The following is an 18371-nucleotide window of genomic DNA, read 5'->3' on the forward strand; positions in this document are numbered from 1 at the left end:
GACTGCAAGAAACTCTGCAGCGGTGAAAGCCATGTGTGGTCCAAGGACTGGCCAGTGCTGTTCTACAAACTAGACGTTACTAGTCTATGCTGAGATAAGGAGCTTAAGCTAGAATCTAAACCATCTCACTGCTTCCTTCATCGAGAAAGTCTCCCTAGAAATAAAATATCAGCTGAACTAAATAGTGTGCTTAGTGACATATTTTGGATTTACACCCTGGCTTCTCATCTCATCATGGACCAGTAACAGGAGTTTGTGGACTGGCATCTTAAGAAGCACTGGTGTAGAGGACAGGAACCAATTTCTTCAATACATAAATTACAAGGAAAAACTGACAGGGGGACAATTTATATATTCAAAAATATTTAAGACAGATCAACCAATTGCAAAATACGGACTTTTTTGGATCCTGATTTGAATAAACTGCAAAAAAAACAAATAAAATTTATGACTCAATTAGGAAATTTTAAATATTCACTGAATATTTGATAAAATTAGAAAATTAGTGTTAATGGTAAACAGAATAATGTTATTGTGTTTATGTTTCTTAAAGGGCCCTTATCTTTTAGGACACACATTGAAATATTTAAAAGTAAAATGATTTTTCAAGGATTTACTTCAAAATAAATGCAATGAGGGAGAGAAGAAGTAGATAAAACAAGATTGACCATTAATTGATAAATGCTGAAGCTGTATCATCACTGTATCCTTCTTGCTAGGTTTGAAATTATCCACATCTGTGTTAAATAAAATTCTTTTTAAAAAACACAAATTTGCAGCAGCACCTGGCCTAGTCCATCCTGATATCCATGGTCTCCTACATGCCATCACGCCACACTTTTGTTTTCTGTTTTCGTTCACTTGAAGAACCACCTTTATCTGTTATGCAGCTCAACATTCCTGAGAGGGAGGGGACCCCCATTAAGAGACAACAGTCCAATCCCAACATGTGTACCATGTTAAATCAGTGGCAACAACTAACCAAAGTGTTTCTACTAAGTATCCAGCTACTAAATAAGGTTACAGTTCACTAGATGAGGAATCCAAGAACAAATGACTTCACTACACCTGTGCAAACAATTAACATGTCGGTCCAGGGGATGGATCCCCTTGGGCATCCAGGTCCTTTTTGACATGATTCATTTTTATAAAGACATTTTGTCTTTCTTTATGACAAACATAAACCCATCAGTTAACAAAAGATGTGTTTTGGGGGAAGGGGTTTTTTTGTGTATCAGGTCCATAAAAAGGTTAAATTTGGGTTTTTCTGTGCATAAGTGGAAGAATTCTTATGGACATGGGAAATACGAAATGGAGGGAGGAAATCATTTAGCAAAGAATCCTGGTATGTCTTCTGACCTTTCAATGTGTGAGAATGTGTGTCAAACAACCTATTTTCAAGGAAGGTCCCAAATGCAAATGAGCAGATGAGTCAGTCTGCAGTCATATTAGACCCTGCTGTCTTTTGTCAAAGTTCAATAATGTCTGGATTAAGTTAGAACTGCTTACAAGCAAAAGGAGAAAAAGTGGTTTGCCTATCTTTGTAAAATACCTGAAAGGTTTTCAAAACTTTAAAAGGAAAAGTTTATTTTATTTGAGGTTTATTTTTTTCCCAGGAAGTTGGTAGAGCACAGAAAATACCTGGTATTTGCAGTGAGCCGAGATTGCGCCACTGCACTCCAGCCTGGATGACAGAGTGAGACTCCATCTCAAAAAAGAAAAAAGAAAAGAAAAGAAAGTACCTGGTATTCGTTTGATTTTATATTCTTACTTTTTTACAAACTTTCTGTTGGTGATGGTGTGATTTACCCCACGGGGATGAGAGACATTAAGTAATTTGAACATTTTCAATGGCAAATAGAAAAGTAACTATTATCTGTTCAAATCGTTCCTTATTTAAAACACTCTACTCTTATTTTTATAGGCTGTGAATGAATATGAAGCAACCGCAACTTCTTAGAGTTTACTGCCAATCAGTTAACCAGAGCTGGCATGTAGGGTGCAGCGTATAGGAACTCTACGAAAGCTATGCCTAAATTAAGATAATGTATGTTTTGTTCCACTCTCATGGATGTTCAATAGTTTAAGACCTCTCCGAAAGTCAACTCTCATTAAAATCAAAATGGAAATCATTAAGAGAAAATTTAAAAATAAAAAGATTTTTAATTTCTCAAGAGAAAGAGGACACAGAAGAAGAAGAACAAATAAGAATCTCTTTGTAGTAAATGAGCATTATGTTGCTGCATGGCATGAAGCCAAAGGAAGGGAACGCTCAACTAGAAAGTGGCTCTTCTCAGGGGCTGCCAATCTGAGTCAGCCTGTCCCCAATCACGCAAGCAAGGCCTGCCCACAAAGCACCTAGAGAGGACAGTGATAACACAGTGGGTGGAGGGAATACTGACGCTATGGAAAAGGGAGCTTTCTCCCTGTGAGTGCAGATGTGTTGTGTTTGCCCATCCAGTATCCCTTCCCCTTCTCTGCTAACCAAACTCTTTGTTTCCTAAGCCCATTCCACATGGTTCAGACAGGACTAACACATGGCTCAGTCCTGACTAGCTGGAGTGTCCTATTTCTTTGGCGACAGTGAAGGGCGTGTGACTGGGGCAGTGCTGGAGTTCTCCGCGAGATCTGATATGAGGAATCTGGAAAAGAGGGCTTATCTCTTTACCTCTGAGATTACGTGTTGAAAGGCAGTGTGGCAAAGAATTGTAGGTGGTCATCTGGGCTACCCAATTATAACCAAACCCTTACTCCAACAGAGGCAATTAAAGCACATTTCAAGAATGGCACACCACCTTGCTATGAAACAATTCTAACTCCCAGGGTATCTCTGCACTGCTGCCAAAGAGAATGGTTTTCAACCCAGTCTTTCCATTTACTAAAATTTAAATTCTTTTCACAAAGTATCTTTTAAAAAAATGTGTTAATCAGGAAAGAGGCAAGGCCTATTTGACAGATCTGCCAGTTAAAAAATGCAAACTTTTTTGGAAGAGTTGAGGGGGTGCATATTAATAAGGAATAATATTTAGTAAGTTTGTTTCCCAATGAAGACAACACAATTTAGGGAAAGAGAAAATTAAAAAATAAAAACTTATCCCCAAACTGCCTTTAAGTATAACCAGATCTCCACAGATATAGTAAGTCCATTAAAATTACACTTCTGAACATTTTAAAATTCAGGTTTGCCTCCTCTTTCTTAATACAATCATTTCTATGATAAGAAAGTGGAGACTGTGGTATCCAGATAGGTATGATTATCTAGATTTTTGCTTTAGCCATAAAAAACAGCCTCTTTGGATGACTCTCTGCCTCATTTTCCTTATCTGTAACAGCATTATAATCATTCTCATCATCATAGCTAAACATGTCAGGCATAGTACTAAGAACTTGAAATGTACCATCCCATTAAATCTTAGGACAACACAGAAAGATGAATAATTTAATCGCATTTACAAGTGAAGAAACTGAGGCCCAGAGAGGTCAAATCACTCGTCTGAGGTTTCCTCCTAGTAGGTGGTGGAGCCAGGATTTGACCCAAAGCATGTCTATTTCCACACTTCCAAACCTCCCTGAAAGTGTGGCCAACGGTTATTAGTGATCATTGAAAATGACTCCTTGGTCCTTTAAAATATGGTCCCACAATCAATACCAGTATACCCCACTACCCACAGCCAGGCTCAAATAGGAAATAGTGTGAGGTAATTATAACATATACCCCAGCCACTAGCTCTGGGTTTTTATGACCAAACTGCCAAACATTCCTAGCCAACTCTTCAGGAAATGTTCAGGCACTTTCTCAGATTCCAGCTAAAACATCGACTATGTGACCCTGGGGAGTACAGAGCTCACAGGGTGGTAATGGGATATAAAATTTGCAAACTTGAGGTCAGTGGCCTCAACTCTGGGGTGTGAAGCACCAGCAGTCCATGAAAGATTAAAAAACTATTTGTCTACTTAAAGGCTGCACATCAAGTCCTTCACTGAAAAGCACTTGCCTACATCTCCTCAGACATTAACCCCATCAGTAAAGGGAGAGAAAGATATTCCAAATGGCAGTTCTGCCTAGAATCAATGGAAAAAAAGATAATAATATCAACAAGCCCAAGACAGGGTGTTCATTCTGAAAATGAAGCATTGGGTCCTATTCAAACACAGCTAATGCTCATAACATAGTTGTCACTTGGAGTAGGCAGATGTTTTACAGTATTACTAGGGGAGATGATATGGAAGAAAACACAAGAATTTAAGAATTTTTTTCTTTCTTTAGCATGTTTATTACATGAACTCTTAATGTATAGTTTGGACAACTGAGCCAGCAAGTTACACAACAAGAAACCAAGCTTAATCACAGACCCAGAACTGCCTTAGTTGATCCCAGGTCATTTGACTCTTTGACTGCCAATTAGAAGTGTGAGTATGTGTGTGGTGGAGGGTTGGGGGGAGGAGTCATGCTTCAGACTCCCGGAGAAGACTATTTCTCTTTTTCCAACCACCTGACTGATACCCTCATTGACAACTGCCTCCCTCAAAAAGTCCCATCCCACCCAATCCCTTCTAATGTGGAGGCTCCCACTGACAGCAGGGTAGTACTGAGGATCTAAAACTCTGCTACAGTATCACCCCTTCAGGGCTGACCGCTGAGAGAGTAATCACACTGCCTAAGGTCAAAACATGAGAGAAAGAAAAACACCCATGCCCACAGGATTGATAAGGTTTGGTTATTTCAAGTGTAGCAGAGAACTTGCAGATACCAGTCCACCTCTTGAGGGTATGAACACAAAGAGGCCCAATCTATTACCCAACAACGCGCCTTAGGTCAGCTCTCGCTACCACATGACTCAGCTTCCTCACCTACGAACCAGAGAGGAAAATAAGCACCTTGAGCACTTGTTCCTGGACCTTCTCTGGGCCTCAGTTTCAGTATTTATACATTTCTAAAATCTGTCCTACTATAACTAATTTGTAATATGAATTTTTCTAAAGATGGATGGTCTGGCTATGGAAGAAGATATGAGCCATAATTTCAATGGCAAAAATAAAAGCATTTAAAAATAAGAAGGTCCTTTAAAAGTTATTCATCAAAGGGCCAAACCTATTAGGGTCTGATTACACAATCTTACAAATTAGCACTGAATGAACAGGGGAAATGATACACAATAAACCATTAGTTACGGGAAGCAGGATGCATCAAACTTTACATAGTACCATATACACAGGTGCACACCAGACAATGGATTAACCTGCTTTTCCACTGCATTCCTCTAAATGTTTTCATACGAATCTTTTCTGGCATCCAAGTGTCTTTATGTCCTGACTCTCCTCCATAAGCTCTCTGTCCCCTAAAAGAGGCTGATTAAGGCCACAGGTCGCCTGGTCCCAATGCTGCCGGGAGTGAAGGGGTTGTCATCAATATCTTTCAAAACCCAGCGTCTGCCCTGTCCAGCCTAGGTCCACTGGCTGGCAAGACTTTCACTCCAGAACCTTCTCCCAGCTCTCTCCTCCTGCCTCCCTCAGGCTTTCTCCTTCCTTCCCCTAACAAAAACCTTAACCCTGTTTTTCTTTTTGAACATCCCAAAGTTCCCAGGTAAAAATTTTGTATTTTACTTAGACCTTGTTCACTTTTCTTAAGGTTTTAACTCTCATTTGATATTCCTATTCTCCCTATTTTATTTGCAGCACAGCTTATGAAATTACTTACAAAAAGAAGATGAAACAATGATGATGAAGAAAAAGAAGAAAAGGAAAAGATGGCAACAAAGAAAGAGAAACAGAAACGGAAAAGGAAGAAGAAGAAACCAAAAAAAAAAAAAAAAAAAACCACACACACACACAAAATGAAACCCTGCCTCTGGAGTACATTGTCTTTATTAATAAAGATATTACCATACTTCAGTTCAAAACCATGAAACTTGACAGCAGACAATGTGTCTTTAGGGCAGACATAAATCCTGTCTCCCAACACCAACATCATAAAATGGTTGTACTATATTTGGAATTAGATGTGTTTGGATACTTATATTTGAATGTAAGTATGACTGATGGTCTAGGAATTCATAATCCTTCAAAATGTTGAACTAAACCACTTGTTTAATGGAGCAGCTCTCCCACTCTGAGCCTGCTTGCTGTCTGGAATACATCTCCGGCTGGGAATGGTAGAGATAGGGGTTTTTGCTTTCTCTCTTCCGCTCTGAGGGAGCTGAATAAACAGAGTCAGTGATAACTTCAACCAAAAAAAAAGTCACTTAGGTTGAAAAAGTGGTAGTCACAAGAAATTTAAATCTAGGATTTGATATAGTATAAGACACCCACAATGCAAACTTGACTATATTCCTAATCCAATTTTATTCTATTGATAATGTGGCTACTCCATTTATAAGAAAAATAGTACAGTTCAGCTCATTACAACACCAATTCTATTAGCAACTGCAACCTATTTTTACTTATTAGTATAACCCCTAATTTAAAAAATTGAGGTGGATTACACCAACAGATACATACATTTGAGGCTATAAATAGAAATTGAAAATAAAATTCCATACAGAAGAAGTTAAAACATACCAAAGTTAATAAATTAGAGTGATTGCGCATTAAATTTATTTCATGTATAATCTTAAAAGCTGATTTTCTTAAAAGCAAATGGAAAATGGTTAGATGTTTTGAAATTCTCATATTTGAATAAAACAAAACATACTGCTTCATTAGGAACTTTAATTTTATTCCTGACAGTTGTGAGTTCTTTAAATGCAGAACTGTGGACAAACTAAGAACAATGCCCTAACATGAATCTAACAGAACATGCAAACACAATATTTATGGAGCTTTTTCATTCTGAAGTTACAGCAGCAAAATACAATGAGGCATCCTCAGTAGAGAACTAAGCCAACTGAACTTGATGAAGTTAGAATTAAAACTTAAAGTATCTGATTAGCCTTCTCAAAGATCTATTGCCTCACAGTGGTAGCTGGTCTCCAAAGATGGCTCCACTTTCTCCCCTCCCGGCAGACACATGCTGCTCCTCACATCCAAAGGTAGGTCTTAATAGTCCATGCCCTTCAATCTGGATGAGGCCTATGACTTGGATGGAATTCCAGGTCATGCGATTCCAGGCTAAGTTTGAAGAAAGTCTGGTAGTTCCCACTTTTGTGCTCTTGAGAGATCCTGAGCTGCCACGGAAAAAGTCTGGCTATGCTGCTCTAAAGACCATGTAGAGAGGCCACGTATAGAAAGGGGACAACCTGAGACTATATAAAGGAGAATCAAGGAATCCAGGCAATGTCGAGGACATATGAGCCCATGTGACCCCAGCCAGCCAGCCCCCAGCCCTTCGAGTTAGCCTACGGTCAATATGTGGGATAAACACACGTGACCAGGGTCAGGAGGCTGCTGTTCAAGATCCAGCCCCAACAGACACTCACTCTGAGCAAGGCCTAGTCGCTGCATCTGGGGCTCAGTCTCCCCATTTGAAAAAAACCACATTCAATGGCTCCATCCCGGGGGCAGGTTCAGGCAGGAAACTGCATGAGAGAGAGCTTTAAAACTTGGAAGGCCCCCAGCAGAGCCAGACGAGTGGCTCTTTGCTTCCTTTATTCTCCTCCTCAGTGGGTCCATTTAGATAAACCACACCCAAGTAAATAGGGCGGCAGGCGCCAGTGCCTGGTCACAGAACCAGATGCATACGTGAAGAAGTCATACTGCCTGTTCCAGCCCAACTGACATTGTGGGGCACAGAGACAAGATTCCCCACTGTGTCCTGTCTAAATTCCTGAGCCACAGAATCATGAGAAAGAATAAAATTGTTGTTTTAAGCCATGAAGTCTGGGGCAATTTGTTACGTAGCAATAAAATAACTCAAACACTCACAAATGAAAATACTTTGTTTCATGGTAGTAGAGGGCCTAGGCCTGATCTCGTTTCCCTTTATTTTCTCTTTATGGTGCTACAGTGACTTCGTGTATGGTTAAGTTTGAATATATATGGAGGTGGGAGCATTCTAGGTCCTCCTCGCCTTTGTCTTTCACAACCAACTAGTCAAGTACTGTCTGCATTAACTCTGGAACCACCTGAGTCTCTTCTTTCTTCACCCCTTTCACTGAATTTGCTCAGACCATCGTGGACTCTCACTGTGACTCCTATATTAGCCTCCCAAATCCAAATCTCCCTGCCTTTAGTCTCTCTTCTCTCTAATCATCTACCTTTCACACCCCTACCCAGTGGCAAAGATCTGATCATGTTCCTATCTTAGAATCCTTTACTAGCTCCCCGTCCTTGCCTTTCACAACAATCAGTGACATTTATGTTTCCACTAGTCCCTCTCCTTTCCCTAACAACGTTGCCACCTATGTACGGGCTCACAAGATTGCTCAAGGTTGCAAACTGCACAGCTCCAGAGGGCACTCGTTTCATAGACTGCACTACAAACCATGTCACTTGGAACCATGCCGTGCCAACCCTGCCCAACTGCAGTCAATGTCCTAAGACCTCAGACACTTCATATCCCTTTCCCTTGATGTATTTTTCACTCATCTTTCCTTTATTTCTCAGCTATACTTACTCCAAGCTCTAGTTTATATAATTAACCATACCCAGTTAATCAGCTCATCAAAATTGCTCAGAGTTCAACCATCAAAAACTATTCTATTGAACATGTGCCGCATACCCAGTTCCTAGATGTTCCTAGAGATAAATAAAACAAGCAAGATCTCTGCCTTCAAGGGGTTCTCACTCCTAGTAGACAGTCACTTTTTATCACGCAGATCAGAGGTTGTTAAACTTTTTCTGTAAAGGACCAAAGAGCAAATGTTTCAGTTTTATGGGCCATACTGTCTCTGTTGCAACTACTCCACTCTGCTGCTGTAGGGAGAAAGCAGCCATACATAATAAGTAAATAAACAGGCATGGATTTGTTTCAATAAAACTCTATTTTCAAAAAAAGCGAGCTTGGTCTTCAGTTTGTTGACCACTGATAAACTTTTTTTTTTTTTAAGACAGGATCTTGCTCTGTCGCCCAGGCTAGAGTGCAGTGGCATGATCATAGCTCACTGCAGCCTCAACCCTCTGGGCTCAAGTGATCCTCCTGCCTCAGCCTCCCAAAGCACTGGCATTACAGGAATAAGCCACCATGCCCAGCCCTAATAGACTTTCACTGTAAAGTCACTTCTGATCAATCCCATTCCCACAGTGATGCTTCCCTTGGCTTGTAACAGCATCTGCCATCAATAAATGTTGAGTCTTTCCACATAGCAATGGTGGGAGAAGATTCTTGGGAAATGAAGGTATAAAAGGTATGGAAGAAAAAAACTTACCAGCTACAAGATTTATTATAACTGTAAAGCAGTAAAATATTAAGATTAAGAGCTCCAGCTATGAAGCTAGATTTCCCAACTCTACCACTTACTAGTTTATGTCCCTGGAGTAATTACTGAAACTCTGCATCCCTTGTTTCTTCATTTGTTAAATGAATAAATAAGCTTAATTTTCCTCATAAAGGATTTATGTTTTAAAAGAATTAGTATTTGCAAAGTACAATCATAAGTGATACATCAGAGCTTTTTTTTTTTTTTTTTTTACCATTATGGCTGCAATTTAACGTAAAAAAATTGGGCTGAGTTTACAGGCAACCAAGGTTAAAAAATGAAAAAGAAATAATTAAATAACTCATACGACTGGTCGTGATTTAAGACACATACCAATTTCCACTGGAAAGAGAAATACTTCTTGCAACCCTATTCAGAGAGATTTCTCACAGGGGACATGACAGCAAGAGGGTTCTGAACAACATAAACAGCAATGCCTCCAGCTCAGAAGCCCACACAATGCCCAGCAGGCTGCCTGCAATGGTTACCTACCACCCTCACACAAGTCAAGGTCTAATATTAAAATATAATACGCTGTCCAAAGTCCCGCTGGCTCTAACATCCTATGATTCTTTCTGTTTTATTAATGTATTTGCAGAAAGTTTCTTGTTGGACTAAATAATACTGTGTGATTAACCATACTTAGGATTTGTGAACTAGCATGAAAGAATATTAGGAATTTTAAGTGGAATTTTACCAACGTCTTGGGCCTGCATTTTTGTCTGGTGGAATGAAAAACCAAAACCATAACTAAAATTAATGGAGAAAGAAAAGTTAACGTTAAGTTTTGTCTTTAGAACTTAACCTCTGCATCCCTCGGCTCTCACATCTGTGAAGGGAAGCTTATGAAAGCACCCAGCTTGTAGAGTGGCTATGAGGATTCAATGAATTATCATATGCAAAACAGTAAGAACAGTGCTTAGCAACATATAGTGCTTAGTAACATATAGATGTTACCTAAATGTTACCTACCATGGCTGCAATTGTTATTATGTATTTGTTTAGACTTAATACCAGACCCCCATTCCAGGGACGCTACCCTTCTGTGCACTCATGGTTCCTGAAGTACCCCCAGGGTTATGGGGTATATGTCTCTGGCCTTCCACAGAACTAAACTCAAGCTAGCATTCAATCAAGCCTTCTTGAATTAATGAACTTTCTGAAACCCCACTTAATGATGAGTTAGTGGTAAAATGCTTATAATGGGATTCTTGTCTTCGATGATTTAACTATCTAATGAGAAAATCGACCTGAACAATCATGAAACACTAAACTATCAAGTGCCTGAGTTAGGCCACATAACTCAGGCCTGATATATTATTGATGTCGGTTTCTTCAAAGAATCTCATGAGAAAAAAATTCTAAGTTGCTTAAGCAGGCCCATTTGCTGGGTTCATGTTTAAAAACAAAGAAACTGTTAAAAGAATGTATTTCTCTTTCAAGAAAACATTTGTAAAATCTTATTTTCACATTGAAAATAAAGCTAAAACTCCCAAAGTGGTTAGGCTGATTGGCTTATTGGAAGAAAAAGCCAACAAACTGGTACATGAATACTCTAATAATTTTTTAGTATTTTGCTTGATTAGAGTCATCAGTATAATACTATAATTTTTAAAGTATGTGCTACACAAGACAATAAAGGAACATTTTAATATTCTTTAAAATTCCAAATAAGGTTGAAGGGAAGTCTGTACTCCATTTCCATCAGCTCTCATCTCATTTCACCATAGGCTGATGTATGTTTTAATTAATTTGTATTACCAACTTACACATTTTTATAAACAACCTCTATGTCCTCAATGTTACAAAATGAGTCACATAAATAAATACTTTGTCTCTACCTTCTTGTTTCATGTGTGGAATTGCTGAAATCTTCTATTTAAGAACACTATATCCTTTTTTAAAAAAAAATTGTGTCCCAATATTTTAGCTTAATCTTTTCAATAAATGTAAACCATACCCCTGCAGGAGTCTTTCCCCATATTTAATTATTAGCCCATCTGACTTCAGGTGAAGTCTTAAAGTCCCCTTTATAAAGTAAAATGGACTTTATAAAGTCTACAGAACTTTTTCTGTATTCCCTATTATAGTTCTTTATTTTAATAACAGACTTCTACATAACTAATCCCTTGGAGTTTGCCATCACATAATCTACCATGGGTATGAACTGTTCCATGTGTATTTTTCTGGCAACAAGACCTCTGGAAAAAAATAAACAAATAAACAAAGACCAAAAGGAATCACACACAAGGGGACAAATTGTGTCAAATACAACTGGTCTCATGTACCTATAAACCACACAAGGGCAGAAGTCTCAATCCGTCTTCTCCAAGGTTTGGGAAAGGAGATCTCACTGTGAAGAACTTTTCCCCCTTTGACAGGAAACAGTAATATTTCCTTACTTGGGAGCTAAAGCAATAAGGCAATCATAAATAAATGGTGCATAACTACCGCTATTCAAGTACAGTTGAGTTTTTTCTTTTTTGGACTGTCTCCCACACGTTTTGCCTAATCACCATTTAGAGTTTAGCTGAGAAAAATTCCCATGAATTGAAAGTCAAACAAATAACGTTATGATTTTATTATTTTTCATAAACCCATTTCACATATCAAGCAATGCCCAAGGAAAAGAAAACTACCATACATTTATTATTTCACGCGGTTTTGAAACTTGAACAAATCTCATTTGAAAATAGAGAAAAATGCAATTTTTGCAGCGTGGAGGGGGACCACACTGATCCCATTTTTAAAAAAGGATTTCCTGTAAAAACAGAAATTGGCAATTTACTCTAAGAAAACACAGCAGAAGCTGGGAAGAAACTTGAGGATGCCTAAATTTCCACTGTGGAACAACTTTTGCTGCCCAGTGGGGAGAGAAGAAAAAAAAAAAAGAACACCTGCAACAGGGTGGGAGGAGAGGAAGACAAGCTGGGACTGCACATCCAGTGAGCAGAAAATGAGGCAGCTTTCTAATCTAGGAAGAGAGGGAGCTGACAAGAAAGGAATATATATGCATTTGAAGAATACCAAGGCGGATTCTGTAGTCACCTGCCACATCAGAGAAAAACAAGAAGGCAGTATTTGCTGGGGAGAAGGAACCAGTGCACAGCAGATACTGATGAGTTTAAAGTACCTTTTAACTGGAGGAAAGATTAGTGAGGTGCTGAAAGTTGCTGCCACCAACTGGGCATCAGGCAGACTCGGGGGTTACAAATCACTTTCACTTCATAAACTGTGCATCTCCAATCAGAATGGTAAACAGGTTTCACTGTAGTCAAAGAGGTGAGTTTTGAAGCCGGTAATATTTTAACAGACAAAAACAGAAATTTTAAGCAATAACTGGAAAAATGTAGTACATAACTGCTTTTTCTGATGATTTATATAGCAGGGCACTGTTAAAGGATTTATTCATATGAGACTGTAATGGCAATAAGCAGAGGGAATAAATTTAAAATGTTATTCAAATTTAACATAAGAATTGGGGTTTGCTTAAAATCTATGGGAAAGCCTTTGATCCAGCAATTCTATTTTTACTAATTTATACCACATATAAACACGTGTATGTAAACACAGGTATGCAGAAGAAAGTTGGTAATAGCAAAAGACTCAATGTAATCTAAAGAGCCATCACTAGGGAACTGTTCCAGTGACATAATGAGGTTCTATACAACAAGAAAATGGGGTAGGGCGCAGTGGCTCAAGCCTGTAATCCCAGCACTTGGAGAGGCAGAGGTGGGTGGATCGCTTGAGGCCAAGAGTTTGAGACCATCCTGGCCAACATGGCGAAACCCCATCTCTACTAAAAATACAAAAAATTAGCCGGGCTTGGTGGCACGCACCTGTAATCCCAGCTACTCTGGAGGCTGAGGCAGGAGAATCGCTTGAGCCGGGAAGGTGGAGGCAGTAAGCCAAGATTGCACCATTACACTCCAGCCTGGGCAACAGAGCAAGACTGTGTCTCAAAAAAAAAGAAAGAAAATGAATGAGGTAGATCCATATGAGTTAATAGATGGATGAATTAAAGATACATAAAAAGTAAGTAAAGTTCAGAATATTGCATGTACAGTACATTCCATGTATTAAAAAGGATACACACACACACACATATGTGTGTATGTATACATATATATTTGTGTTTATTTGTACATGTATACATACGCCTAAAAGATTTATAGAAAAATACACAAGAAAATGGTCTCTGAAAGGTGGCAGGGAAATACTTTTAATTGTATATATTTTTAAATTATTATTTTCACCCCCGTGTGTGTGTGTGTGTGTGTGTATATATATATATATCACTTATTATAAAATCTTATAGTTAACATGAGAATTAGGAACACACATAATTACAATTCTATTAATACCCTGTTTTTAGGAAGGCTTTATAAATAGTTTACAATAGGATAAGGTCTGTGTTAATGATCAAATACTGTGAGGAGCACAGAGAGGTATCTCTCTATAATCACAAACAAATTTAAAACCAGAGAGAAAAAGCACAAGTGTGAGTAAAAGTGTGGCATCCTGTTAAGCAACAAAGTAAAGCTTAGTTTCTTTTTTCACATTCCCAAGGGAACACACTAGTTGGTGACAGCCCAGAGAAATGAGACAAATGTCTGACCAGGCCTCACACCTCTCTGCAGATCTTCAGCCACAGAATTAAATCCCCATGTCCTTTATATATAGGAGCAATCCTATCAGAATAGATATTAAGATATTATTATGTAGGAGAAATGTATTTTTGAAGGAAAAATACTGGACTAAATGAGGTCCTCTTGAGAACATATGAAAATCAGAGCCTCAGTCTACTTATTGAACTTGCCATGTGCCTTACACACAGGGCAATAAACATCTGCTGTCTGATCAGGGTCAGGCTTACCATGATAAGCAAACTTCCTTCCAACATTATCGGAATTCTGGGTTTATTTTCCACGAAGGCCAAGATGGAACCGAATTAATCATAACTATTTTCTGTGCTATTTTATCACAGCCTAAGTGCTTGGCTCATACAATCATCTTGTCCTTACTCCAGACTAGGAGTCAAAAACTGGTCTGGTGAGTTTACTTTTTCTTCTCATATCTGGGCCATACAAACACAAATTTTACTACATATACATGACTATAACACCTCACAACAAAAAAAGAGTTAAGTGAAATGATCAGCCACATATCCAAGTGGATACCATCACTTGGTGCCCCAGAGCTATATAATAAAGCTACAGAACCACTCAGGAAAAGAGCATCAGCGAGAATGGTAAGAATTTAATACAAAATCTCCCTATATATACTGTCTGAATTTATTTAACAGGCTCCTCCAAGAAGATAAAAGGGGTCATTGACAGTCCATCCTGCTGTTTCCATGGAGGCTTTAACTTAAACAACTGCAGACAAATTTATCTTAAAGGAAATGTATTCCCACTGTCCTTCAATACAGGAAAGTGACAACCCTTAGTCAAGTCTAATTAAAATTTTTCCGGCTGAAACATCTATAACAGTGGCATGGGAAGCCAGTGAAATGGTCAATTGCATGTACACAACACAAACACCACTAGTTAAAAATACTCCCTTAAGGCCGGCCACAGCAGCCTTACTGCTGCAGTGAAACAGAGAGCCCCACACAACTCAAAAAACCAGTTCTCAGAACTACTTGCCCTGTTCTGCTTCCAATGTAGACATCTAAAGGAAGCATTGCCCAGAAAACCCAATCCGTAATTTTAATAAGCATAATTTACGGAAGAGTCAACTACTGTGTGATTTCTCCTCTGACTGTCATGGGAATCCCTTCCTTTCCTTGCCCCCTTTCAAATACAGCATCTACCAAGATGACCCCAAGGAAAGTACTTTCCTCTAGAAACAACCAGAATTGATATTGCAGAGAAAGGAATGGGCTTCTCCTCTTATCCCACTCGCAACTCCTCCCCTTCTTCCCCAAGGAACTCTTCTCGCCTCCCAAAATCTGCCTCAACAATGGCCCAAGATTCCATTTAACCATGTCCTCTCCTTTGGGGCAGAAATCTCTGGGAGTAGGGGCAAGGTAGTTTAACCACGAACGGGGTGGGGACTAAACAACCCTAGCACCTCTAAGGTGCCCCCAGGAGGTCTTGCCAAGGAGTCTTCCACAGGGAGAGTCATCCTGCCCCTTGTTGTGGATCTTGAAACTTGGGAGACCCACACCAAAGGAGGGAACCGGTTCCTTTACCCTTTAAGCGCGTCGTGTCCTCCACCGCCTCTTCTCTTGGCCCGACTGGCTCTGGTTTCCTTCACGTTCCCAGCCTCCAAATTGGCGTCCGCCCCATGGCTCGTGTAGGACGCTAAAAGCACGGTAAATCCCAGGACGATCTCCAGCAGACCCCCTCGACGCATGATGCCGAGCCGCCACCGGCTCCCGCCGCCTCTTGCCGCGCCCGGGGCTCGGTCTGCGGCCGCCGCTGCGCCCTGAAGCGCACCGCGCCGCCGGGGTCCCGCTATCCCGCCGCCCGTCCCCCGGGCCGGGCTCCTCCCGCCTTCTCCAGGCGCTGCTCCCACTTCAGGCGGCCCCTGCCAGCTGCAACACAGAGACAAATCCCCGAGGCGGGGAGACTTTCAGGGCATCGGGATGCTGAAGCCTCGCGGTCCCCATTCCCGAGCCCAACCCGTGCGCCGCCTGCGCGTGGCGCAGTTAATTTGGGTAAGGGAAAACCGTTTGGTCCACAGCTGGCTGGAAAGCCCAGGCCCCCGGCGGCAGCAGCCCCGGCCGATCCCTCGGCCTCCCGGGCCCCGCCAGAAGAGCGCGGCGCAAAGTACCCATATCCCCAGCGGTCCTAAGCCCCGGGCGAGCTCTCTGGGTTTATTTTTTTTAGTGGCACGAATTGCGCGCGATGCGCGCTCTGAACGCCCCACTCCTCAGCCTGCCCTCTCCGCCAGGCTGGAAGCCAGCCGCGCCGTCCCCGCCGACTACGGGCGCTGCCACCGCCCCCCGAACATCTGACGCGGAGCCCGGCACCAAGAGCCCCGGGCCAGGAAGCTGTCAGGCAGGGGAGGGCCAGCGCCAGCTGTGGACGTTCCGGGACAGCCCCTCACCCCAGTCCCTGTGCCTGCCCTCGGCGCGGCGCGGCGCGGCGCGGCGCAAACGCAAAAGCCTCCGTGGCCGCAGCTCCAGCCCCGGTGGCCGCCCGACCCCCGTCGGGACCCCGGCTGCACCCACTGGAGAAGCGGCGGCTCCGACTCCCGAGGAGGCGGCGGCGGCTGCTCCCAGTCGTGGCCGCTACAGCCACTGCTCGGCTCTGCTCGCAGCTGTCCTAGCTGTGGCCGCCTGTCCGCTTGTGGCACCCACAGTCTCTGCCGCGGCTCCCGCAGCCCCCTCCTTTCCCCACCTCTTCAAGTATCGTCCGCGCAGCGGTTTCTCGCGAGAGAAATACTTTTTTAAAAAAAAGAAAGAAAAAGAAAATGACACCCCCTCCTTCATCGCCCTCATCACCACCCCACCCCCCGGCCCCATCCATCCTCCCTTTCCACTCCCCTTTGCCAGCCTCCGCCTCGGTGCGGGGCCTCTCGCTCGCAGGATTAGCGCAGTGGGAGGAGGCAGAGGTGATCAGGTCCTGCCCGGCCTGGGACTTTTTGTCTTGAGGTGGGGAGGAGAGAAATGGGAAGAGGTGGAGTAGCGGTTTTAGCCCGCTCTGCGGCTGCGAGGTTCAGATCCGAGATTAACCTCTCCCGCGATAGGTGAAGCCCTACCGGAGCAGAAAGCTGTTCCACCTGCACCAAGAATGCGCGCTGGAGACGGTTGCCCCGGAGGCCCTGGCCCGAGAGAAGACCAGTCCCCGCTGCCCGCGCCTCCCGGTAGCGCGCTCCCTGCGCCTCTCCCGCCGGACACTCAGCAGACGCCGGAGGCCGGGAGGCTAAGACTGGGCGCGTCGCAGGCCGGGACCGCGGCAGAGGCTGCTGTGCCGACCGAGGAGAGGGCTCTGCCGCCCCCACTTGCCCTGGGTGTCGAGAGCCCACTCCAGACGCGGCTCTTCTGAGGCTCAATTCAAGCCACCCAGGCCTGAATCCAAGATGCTCTCTCTAAGTCGGTGTCCAACCCAGGGGCCTGTAAATGTTGGAACCTAGGATTTAGGATGGGAGCGGTGAAGGGATGGTCCTCTTGCCCAGCCCAGATTAAGACTGGGGTTCATCTGGAGGACTCTACTTACACCCTCCCGGTCCCCTCGCCTTCCCCCCAACACAGCTGCCTCTCCCCAGGATATGCGCGGCACAGTGAATTTAGTGGCTTTGAAAGGTATGGTATTTGTGGCATCCTTATATGGATAATGCCCAATGATGCCTGCACCCTGTAACAGTTTAGGAAGGCCGGAAGTCGCACACTGGGTCCTGGCTGCTGTTAACTGGAGACCCCCAGAAAATCCCCTGCAAGCAGCCACCAGCCTGCTGTCAAGCCAATGATAAAAGCTCAGCACAAACAGGTACCCTGGGAACGTATCCTGTTGAAAGGGATTTTCCTTATTTGTAACCGTTTGTAAAGGGGCCCAGACAGTAGGGTAGAGAGACCTGGGCAAGTTATTCAACTTCTTTCTAATTATAAGATGGGACTTGTAGTGTCCACCACACAGGGTTGTAATGGTGATGATGGACATGCTGAACTGCTGTGATACATGAAGATGAAACAGTAAAACTGTGGGAACTATGAGCTGATCTAAAGCCATAGTCCTGTTAGTATGTATGTGGTGTACTTTAAGGTCTCACCTGCAAAAGGTCTCTTAGCAGATTCATGAATGAGAGCCTTGGTCACACACTCCTGGCTGAGTAAAGGAGATCATTCATTCAAGATGTTTTTACTGAGCACGAACTGTGTACCACTTAGTGCATTGTTGAACTAGACTTCAACAATTTTAACAAGGCAGGTTCAACAATTTGAACACGGCTGACTTCAACAATTTAGTGAAAAGGGCAGAAATGTGTCTCCCCTCACACAGCAGGTAGTCAACAAGGAAAGGCAGACTTGAAACAAATAATGGCCCAATTGTTAAGCGCCAAACAGGATAA

The 18371-nt window shown here is 42.3% G+C and overlaps 1 protein-coding gene and 1 long non-coding RNA gene across 3 annotated transcripts in view; one reads left to right on the plus strand and one right to left on the minus strand.

Annotated features, from left to right (window-relative positions):
- The window catches only part of FBN1 (fibrillin 1), a 234459-nt gene extending 217760 nt beyond the window's left edge, over positions 1 to 16699 (minus strand). The window contains exons 1-3 of one of the 2 annotated variants that reach the window (XM_063698539.1): positions 16534 to 16699; positions 15550 to 15894; positions 13845 to 14044 (exon numbers count right to left, since the gene is read on the minus strand). In XM_063698539.1, the coding sequence (XP_063554609.1) occupies positions 13978 to 14044; positions 15550 to 15713 (231 nt within the window). In that variant the 5' untranslated portion in view covers positions 15714 to 15894; positions 16534 to 16699 and the 3' untranslated portion in view covers positions 13845 to 13977. Of the gene's footprint in view, positions 1 to 13844; positions 14045 to 15549; positions 15895 to 16533 lie in introns of those variants that run through there. The other variant, XM_019011042.4, reaches the window with a different exon arrangement.
- On the plus strand, positions 1939 to 15416 carry LOC129527046 (uncharacterized). Its single transcript, XR_008671885.2, has 3 exons — positions 1939 to 2047; positions 4268 to 4410; positions 5677 to 15416. It is a non-coding gene; the product is annotated as an uncharacterized lncRNA (long non-coding RNA).
- Positions 16700 to 18371: the final 1672 nt, after the last annotated feature.

The sequence above is a fragment of the Gorilla gorilla genome, chromosome 16, assembly GCF_029281585.2.
Source record: "Gorilla gorilla gorilla isolate KB3781 chromosome 16, NHGRI_mGorGor1-v2.1_pri, whole genome shotgun sequence".
Taxonomy (NCBI): domain Eukaryota; kingdom Metazoa; phylum Chordata; class Mammalia; order Primates; family Hominidae; genus Gorilla; species Gorilla gorilla.